Genomic DNA, 10240 nt, shown 5'->3' with positions numbered 1-10240 from the left:
ATTGACACTCCCCATGAAATAACAGTTATCTACTTTTTTCTCACAATATAAAACATCATTCTTATTCTTATTTGGGACTCACAACATCTACATTTTTTCCATAACATCTATCTCTTTCCTCATTTTCCCTTGGCTAAAAACAATCAATAGTTGTTCTTATTTAAGAACAAAAATCAGAAAACAAGAATGACACAGTGGAAAACAAAATAAGAATGTTCTTATTCCATTAAGAACCTTAAGAACAAACCATTGTGATTACTCTGAGTCAATTAACCTAGCAATCAAGATTTATCATATTTACTAAAACTATTAAAACTATTTCTTATTATTATTATTATTCCCTGAATGAAGACCTCCCACCACCCTCCAAAACTATATCTCTAAACCCTTGAGGTGTTGAATCTCCTAACTCATGAGCTTCCATTTGACATTAAAAAAATGTACCATTTCTTATTATAGGATGCGCTACCTCAGTGTAGAGAACATAAAAACGTTTCCATGTGGCTGATAACAAAAGTTATCAGTTTTGGGAGGGATACAATTAGACCAAAATACTCTATCCCTTTTAACAAGAACTATTCTTACTACCCTTTTAATAAACAATGAACATTCATGAGTAAAAATCCCTCAGCAATAACCATTAGCATAAAAATTGTGAAGATAATCTCATGCAGCATCAATCTGCACTGTGAGGTCCTGCACACCCAAATCATGGTATAGTCCATGCACAAATCCAAGTATTTGGCGATCATCCACCCCTTTCTTTACCTGTCACCATGAACCACTAAAATTTAGCATCTACACTGTATTTGCTCAGTCAAAAGGAAAATTAAGCATGCCATATTAACATTATCATAAGTCAAAATAAAACCCAGGTCTCTATACAACAAATAAAACTATTAAGTCAAGTTTTAGTTTTTGCACCCACCAAACAAGTGCAGTGGTAATGAAAAGGAGAACAAAGAATGAATTACCTGTATTGAGAGTGAACCAACCACATGACCTGGCACCAATTCCCAAAAACGAGCCTGGGAAACATCCACTACATCTTCTAGAGCAGTGATCTAAACAAAATACAGTATACTTAAAAGTTAAGTGTTCAAACATCAATAGGTGTCCGATTAAAAATATTAAATTTAAAAATATAAACTAAAGCCATCAAAAAACACCTCCGATCAAGATTTGATGTGATAAAAAGAAACTACTAGCAAAAAATTTAGTGACACTAACAAATCCTTTAGTTTATTAAACTATTAAACCAGGAAATTTAAAAAATAATCCATGCAAATGGGTGGTCACTGGCAAGAGCAGCATGTAGCTTTGTCAACAATTCTACAACATAGAAATACCTAAAGTTTCTTAGAGTAGTTTCAGTGTGAGATTTGTAGAACATCCACATTATCTAGAAGTTTGACAAAGTTGATGTGTTTCTAGCTTAAGTTGAGAAAAATTATCCTTGTGTTAAACCATAGAATGTGAGTTAATATACTCAAGTCCCAAGCCACATGGAGCAAAGCACATTTTCTGCACTAGAAAAAGTACTAACCTGTCTTAAGCATTTGCTCAAAGCAGTAGTTGGGATACTAGGAGGTGCCATTTGGAGCAAGATACCACCAGCTGCCCTAAATAGCGGCAAAACAAGCATAAAAACTGCACCAGAAACAAGTCCAGAACACAAGACTTCTGCATTCTGAACCCTGTAAAGAAGGAAATTGAAAAGATCAAATCACAAGATCTGATGAAATCAGTTAAGGAAAATGACTATTTTTTTCATTTCCCTCTGATGTTTTTTTGTTTTCTATCACTCTCAACATTATATGGAGAGAAAATTAAAGAGGTATATACCCGATTGACAATAACCAATATGCCAATATCAGACCTGCACTGAGAAACCACTGAAGTATTTAAGCTTGATATGAATTATATAAATGCATTGGCATCGATGTGGTGTTGCTATCACCCACATGCACATTGGCATAAATAAATACAAGCATATCTACCTTCGAATGGAATCTGCAAGAACATGCAGGAAAACTGAGTGGTGATTCATATCTTCTGCATTCCTGTATGCTGCAACCAGAAGAAACAAATATCATCAGATGTCATAGCTCAAATGAAACGGTTGATGCATGCTCCTATTCATAATGGAAAAAAGGCTGCATCAAGAGAATCTTAAAAATCCAAATAATACTAACCAAGATTAATCCGAGCATAGTTCCTGAAGAACCACACACCAATGAGATTCACAAATAAATTCGTCACTGCAGAAATAATCAAATAATGCCTACAAGTAAAAAAACGGTGAGCAGAAATACAAAATTAGAATGAATAAAACTCACATTTTGGACAAACAACCTCTTCCAAATACCCGAAGAAAATTTTATTTGTGATGCACACAGCAGCAAAATCTCGAAATCAGAATTTTAAAGAAATACGTGTCTCAGTAGTATTGTTTAATGTTTATATTGGGATTAAATGTAATATTTTCATTCATGCAATTTACGCTAAAGATCTCAAAAGCCAGATATTTAGTTGTCTTTTACAAGCATTAGTTTGTACAGTCTTCTCCAGAAGTTTATCTAGAAGGTTTTTTATAATAAAGTATATAAGATAAGAACAATAATACAAAGAAGGGAATAAGACATTCTTGCAAGAACAAAAATAAACAGCTAAACTAGGATGTGGAGCCACAGCAAATCATACCAACCCTTCTGCATGTCTACCATAAACACCTCATAAAAAACTATTGCAATCTCTGATGACTCGTATGTGTATCAAGAAAGAGGCTCGTAGACAAGATTAAAGGGATCAAGTGTTGATTGTCTTGAACAACAATATTAAGAAGAAATTCTCAAGTACGATTCTAAAGCCTGCTAGCAATGTGTTGACTTGGTCAACACAACAATTTTAAGATGTTTCCTTCTACAATGGCATGTGTAGAGAATATCATTGGATCGAGTAGCTTTGACCTTAACAAACTATTTAGTTTGATGGCACTAATTTCAAGCGTTGGCAACATAAAATGGAATTCTTTCTGACCATGAGGAAACTTGTCCATGCTCTAGATATTGATGTCCTAGTGGTGTCGGAAAAGTTGAGAAAGAGAAAAAAGATAAACTAGCTATAGAAATAGCTCTTTATAATGAAAATGATTACTTACGTAAGAATTTCATATTGAATGGGTTGTCCGATGATCTTAATGATTATTAAAATTCATACAAGTCTGTCAAATTAATTTAATATATACTTGAAAAGAAGTATGATACTGAGCAAGTTGAGACTAAAAACTATGTCCCCGAATAAATCAGTCGCTACCTCAAGTATCGAATGGCTGATAAAAAATCAGTCGAATCTCAATCTCATGAGATATAGAAGATTTCTCATGAAACCAAATTTGAGGGCATGTCCCCGAATGAGCAATTTCAAGTGGTTGTCATTATTGACAAACTGCTTCCTAACTGGAAGGACTCTAGAAACCTTCTCAAACATAAGATCAATAATTCTCTTTGGAATCTCTGATTACTCGTCTGTGTATTGAGGAAGAGGTTCGCAGACAAGATTAAAGAGATGGCATGTTAATTGTCTCGCACAACAAGAGTAAGAAGAAATTCTCAAGTGCGGTTTTGAACCATGCTTACAATAACTTTAAGAATCAGAATTGCAATGGGAATAAAAACAATAGCATCAACCACAACAAGAATTGGAACCCCAAAAGGTCCAATATGTTAAACCACCTGCAAAGAATGATTTAGTGATGCACATTGGAACGCTTTTTCGGATGATTCAAAAGCATTCAGTGGCTAGATATTTAGCATAGTTGATGGGGTTGTTTCTTGAAAGTCAAAAAAACATACTATTTTGGCTCAACCCACTAAGGAAGTTGATATGATAGCACGAGCAACAGCTAGTAAAGAAGCAAGTTTGCTGAAAAGCTTAGAGATTCCCTTAAGGGAAAAGCTGATATCAGTTGTTTTGATTCATTGTGATAGTATTACGGTTGTTGCAAGGATTGGGAATCGTTTTGTAACGGTAAGAAACGACAAATACGTCGTTAGCATGACATTGTTAGATAATTACTCTCAACATGAGTTGTTAGAGTGAATCACATACACACTAATGATAATTAAGCATAACCTTTGACGAAATGATTAGCTAAATAGAAAATTCATAATACTTTTATGAGTATGGGACTATTGCCCTTAAAATGGGATAAACATGTATGGCCTTTAACACACGGGTTCAAGACTACGAGTCACTCTAGTAATCTGAATTTGCGTGCAATATTATCCGACTTACCACAGTTGAAGCAAATGAAGATATCACCAGAATCATTCTTAACAGATGGTTTTGCATATTGGACCTTTTAGGGATTCCAATTCTAGTTGTGGTTTGTATCTTGTTCTTATTCTCATTGTGGCTCTGATTCATAAAGTTATTGCCAACAAGCTTCAGAATCCCACTTGAAAATTTCTTGTAAGTGTTATTCGAGACAATCAACACTTCATCTCTCTGATCTTATTCACGATCCTCTTCCTCAATATGCAGACGAATGATTAAAGATTCCGAATATAAATTTTTGGTCTTATGTCTGAGAAAAATTTTGAAGTCCTTCCAGCCATGATGAAAGCCACTTGCTCAACCAGGGGCATGCCGTCAAATATTATTTTATGAGCAATATTGTGTATTTCATGAGATTGAGATTCGATTGATTTATCATCAGTCATTTGATACTTGAGATAGTGACTAACATCATACTTTTTAGTCTTAGCTTCTTTAGTATCATATTTCTTTTCAAATGCATACCAAATCAATTTGGCATACTTGTATAAACTGTAATAATCATAAAAATCATCAGACAACTTATTCAATATGAAATTCTTACATAAATAATCATTTTCATTCCAAAGAGCTATTTCTATAGCTACTTTATCTTTTTCCTCTTTCTTAGCTTTTTCTGGCACCACTGGAACATCAGTATTCAAAACATATATAACTTTTCTCATGGTCATAATAATTCCATTTTATATTGCCAACATTTGAAATTAGTCTCATAAAACAGAAATGGTTTGTTAAAGTCAAATTTATTTGAACTACTAATATTCTATGTCCATATCATTGCAAAAGGAGCGTCTTAAAATTGTTGGAAACGGTTTGTACCAATTAATTATGGCACCGAAGATTTATTACTTGCTGAGTCACGATCATGTCATTCTCTTTAAGACATTTCATGATATTATCCAAATGTGCAAATAGATTATCAATCACGTTGTCCCCAGGATAAAACAATTCAATTCTCTATTTTGTTTTCCACTGCACTGTGAGAATTGATCTCGAAACACCCACAATATGGCTATTAGTGTCAATTCTTGAATTTCTCATAATATGGCTACCATTGTCAATTTTTGAATTTCCCACAATATAACTACATGTGCCAATTCTCGTACCACGGAAAGAAAGAGGTAGAAAGGAACAGAAAATGCTTCGGCAAAAAGAGAGAAGAAAAGTTGAGGAAATATGTTTCAACTGGGATATTTTTTATGAATGGGGGACGCCTCTATTTATAGGCAGGGAGCCCCTAGCGTCCACTTTAATCTAACAGCTCAGAAAATATCTCATCTAAAACATCCAGATTGATCTGACGGCCCAAATGAAGGCAACAACCACATTGACTAGGTCTCTACTTATCCCTTAGATGTTGGCAACATGTATTGACTTGGTCAACACATGTGCCAAGCGTGTGGTGACTTGGCCAACACGTGCCAAAAAAATTCCACAAGGCCCAAGCCCGACCAAAACTTAGCCAATCGGACGATCGAGGTGGTGGTGTGCGCGCGGAGGCGATTTGTTTTTGTGTGTCCTCACTCACCACAAAACTCTTACCCCTTAGGGCACACCCCAAGTGTTTCCACCATCCTATGCAGTGCCCCAAACTGATGTCAAAAGAGGGACTTATCCAAACAACATCTAAAGAGGAGAAAGAGTTACCAATAATCATATGGTTCTTTGCCAGAAGTTATTGTTCTTATTGAAGCTCTCAATTACATTGACAACTACATTGACAAGTTTGCATGGTGCAACATAAGCAACGTAACAAGTCATTAAAATGACATTTATTGAAGAAAATATTTTCAAGAACATAGCTGCAAAGCATATGATGCATCTATCTTGGGCGTGATGCCTACGAACCCTAGGTATGCCTAGGTTCTGTTGCTCCATTCCATTTTCTATCACTAGTTTTCTTAATTTGACCAACAACTGACATTTTTTCCTTTGACAGAAGCACTAAACCTCCAACTAGTCAAATTTATGGTTATTCCTTACCTGAACTTGCCATAAGTTCATTAAATCCTAAATCCTAATTGTTCATACTTCAATGTACCACATAAGTCATTGATTGACCCTTTAACCTTCATCCAAATGAATACAAACCAATTATGTTCCAACATATCTCATAAGAACCATCAAGATAGATGAAATGCTTTTTTCCTTCACTTACTTATTTACCATTTAGTTTGAACTTTGAGCCATAAAACGCAACAAAATCAAAGAGGTCATTGTTAATACATATGTATAAACAAACAATCCATAATTTTAGAACAAAAAGAAACTGAATCTAAGATTAGTCTTGGTCAAGTAACAGAGGGCATAAAGAGTGTTAAAAGGATTCATGTTTTGAAATAGATAGTGACATATCTATAAAAGCACCCATAGTGACCAATTTGGCATACATGAAACATATCTCAACTCATCCACAAAAGGAAGACTTAGATTTCAAGACTTAGTGCACAAAACACAAGACCATGTTTTTCTAGACTTAAATTTCAAGAAAGACGAATCATCATTGTTAGTACAAACTTACTTGTGCTCTGATTCATCTTGTATGAAGGCATGAAGTGCTTCAACTGCTAGGGAGAATGACATAAACATAAGAAACAGCTGTCTACACAAGCAGCCGAAAAAGAAAATTCAATATATTAGCGCATATAACGCAATGTAGCAAACTGGAGAGAGGAATGATGCCATGATGGTAATGATGAAATGTACCAAACAGGGTGGAGGGAGAGAAGGGGGAGAGAGAGAGAGAGAGAGAGATAAATCAACCACAGTTTACTTACACCACCAACTATTAAGTTTATCCCACCAAATTCAATTGCTCCAATACAAGTGGTCACGTAAGGGCACAACAAACATTGTAATACCCAACCAGTATGTCATTTATTATCCCTTTTTTTACAAATTGTGTAGCATTAGTAAAAATAATAACTGAGAAATTTAATCCACAGTGATGCATATCAATTTTGAAATCATTTCGTTTATCATGTAAAACTAGCCAGCATTTTTTACTAGATAGATCCTTCAACAACAGTACATGAGCTTTTAGGTAAACAATTTCTACATCAATATAAGAATTGTTTTATAGATTTTTCGAAGTATAAAAATGCATATTTAAACTCATTAAGACTATTAAACCTCATAAAATAATCATAGGACATAATTTGAGATTAATACCAATAATCTATACTGCTTCAGAATTGAGATGCACATGCTGTTAACATGATAATGACTTTGTGTACATAGTTATTAGTTTTGCCATACAAGCATCACTCTGTAACTGAATCACTTTAATACAAGGTGACAATTGCAATAGTTAGGAAAATGTGGAATACTTACAGCATTTGTAAATGCAGATAAGACTTCTAGCCTTTTATACCTGAAAATTATACTTAATTAGTTAAAACAAATGTTATGGGAAGAAATGATTGATCAAATAGTAAATATAGGTTCAAATAATGCCGGTATATAGCACAAGTTATGATATGTGTGCATCCATTAATGGATACAGATAAAATTATCTTATAGTATGCCAGATGCATGAAGGCATACATAGACACATGCATGTCTATCAGATTAAACATTAAAGCTAAAATACAAGTGTAACATTAATGAAACAATTAACTCACAAAAATATCCTGAACATGTCAGTTTCTCCACACCCCTCATTCAATAAATTCATCTTTTTCTTCTTCAAAAAAGCTTCATAACTCCAACTCTTAACATATGTGAGAACTAATTCTCAGTATAAAATTAAGGATAATTATTTCATGAATGAAAATTACAAAAGGGAGGAAGGGACAGGGACATGTACAGTGAAGGTAGGTTTTGTATTTTACTAAAAGCTGGCAATGACAATTAGTAAAGAACTAAAAAATCATATACCCCTCAAAAGAGGGAAAACACTCATGTTTTAAAATGTACCAAAAAGAGGTACACCTTAGTCATTCATATTCAATCAAACGACTCTGCTTTGTGCTTCGTAGTTCATATACATCAAATTCAGTCACAAAATACACAATCATGTAATTAAGTAGGAAAATAAATGCCTCATCTCATCGTTAAGTCTTAAAGACAATATTTGAAACAAAAAATCTCACCCATAAGTATAACCTCGACCAGGTTTCTTCCTAGATGCAGCCATAACAAATAACGAAAATGTCAGAAGACCACATCCAAAAGTCAAGTGAAATGCATCTGACACCAAACCTGAAAAAGCATAAGTATAAATTAAAAAGTCAGCAGAGATTCGACTTCAAATTTGAGCTCCTGACATATTTGCCTTGAATCATATCATATTGCAAGCAATAATAATCAACTTTCTTTCACAACAACAAAAGTTCGAAAGTTCTCCAAATGCTTGTGATGCAACTTTCCAAATAAAAACATAATTTATGTATTATTTTCTTACAGCTTATCAAATATGTTACGTTTTTTTTTTTGTTATCCTCAGGACAGCACCATGAGCACCCAAAAAAACTTTATCTAACATGTGTCCTAATGATAACAATAATAACAAATATCCAAACTCGTTCCCCAATTTAGTGACAACAACCGCAACAATGAAGTCTTAACCCCACCAAGTGGAGTCAACTTCCTTCCCTAATTTAGTAAAAGGGTTGTCCAATAACCGAGGCTCCCACCTAGTGAGTCTTGGAAAGGGTTAGATGTACGCAGACAAGCAAAGAAGTTGTTTCCGGATTTTGAACTATGACCTCGCATCACAAGGCAAGAAAGATTACCTTTGTGCATATGCTTCACCCTATCCTTCCCTCCCCCAGTTTAGTCTCAGAAATTTTTTAAAACAAATATCACAACTTTTATTCTAATAATGTCAGTCATAACAGTCCATGATAGACACTAATATGTCCCTAAAATATTTGTATCCATATTCAATACTTTTGACGATGATCATTATGATTATGATGTTGTTAGATCCATATAGCCGACCCATTTCGGGATTAAATTGAGATATTCATTTGAAGTCGAATCTTACCAACACGTCCAGTGAAGAGACCAATGAGCAATTCAGAAGTGGAGTAAGCAACATTGAGCGAGATCAAAATAAACAATCTCTTCATATACCTATGCCCAGACCAAACATTCCAAAAAACCGACAAAACAAACGACGATCTTTGAACCGACACAGAATGTTTCTCATCATCATGGCTAGACCAATAATGATGTTGGTGGCTTCCTCGATTCGTAGGAATATCGATGCTCGAATCGCTTCGAGTAAGGAATGACCTTCTAGAACCATCGATTGAAATCGGAGTCTGAGGTTGCTGTTCTCGCTGTTGTTGAAATGAAGCTTGGCGCGAAAACGCGAATCTTCGATCGCTGATTGGGCTACGGAACCCTAAATCACTGTCGTTTGAGGAGCTACGAGTATTATTCGAATCGATTAAGGGTTCCATGGGAAAGAGAAAGGAATTTGAAATGAGAGAGTAATGAGAAAAAAACAATAGAATTGAATTGAGTGAGGTTATGATTGTGATTGTGTCACTGAAACTTTAAACCTATTCAGGAATAGTCGCATAGTCAAGGTAAACCCAAAATGAATTTTCTTATTAGATTTTTCCATGTGCAAGTTGTTGAGGAAATTATTAATAGTGTGTTTTTATAGAAAACTCAATATTTTACTTTTCAAGAATATTGATAGGTCATTTTTCAATACTAAAAAATTAATCATTTTCTTGACATGTGTGTCTTGTGATACACATTACACTCTTACAAATTTATTAGAATATATCAAACCTTATTTTCCAACGAAATGTATATCATTCCGTAACCTATTATATACTATAATTAGCGATCTATAATATTGAGTGCCCAGGAAGGTTTCTGAGAATGAGCCCAAACCCATAGATAATGGCTATTTTTTGTTATTAATGGCTATTTTTTTAGT

At 34.3% G+C, this 10240-nt stretch overlaps 1 protein-coding gene across 1 annotated transcript; it reads right to left on the bottom strand.

Annotated features, from left to right (window-relative positions):
- On the bottom strand, positions 558-9842 carry LOC109328863 (metal tolerance protein C2). The gene is made up of 10 exons (XM_019562483.1): positions 9329-9842; positions 8433-8541; positions 7672-7711; positions 6860-6936; positions 2196-2284; positions 2001-2070; positions 1846-1884; positions 1547-1697; positions 975-1064; positions 558-768 (listed from the first exon to the last, which is right to left on the bottom strand). The coding sequence occupies exons 1-10, from the start codon at positions 9747-9749 to the stop codon at positions 667-669; spliced, it is 1188 nt and encodes a 395-aa protein (XP_019418028.1). The 5' UTR covers positions 9750-9842; the 3' UTR covers positions 558-666.

The sequence above is a fragment of the Lupinus angustifolius genome, chromosome LG16 (genome assembly GCF_001865875.1).
Source record: "Lupinus angustifolius cultivar Tanjil chromosome LG16, LupAngTanjil_v1.0, whole genome shotgun sequence".
Lineage (NCBI taxonomy): Eukaryota > Viridiplantae > Streptophyta > Magnoliopsida > Fabales > Fabaceae > Lupinus > Lupinus angustifolius.
Note: the sequence above shows the minus strand (reverse complement) of the source record. Positions and strands in the feature narration are given on the sequence as shown.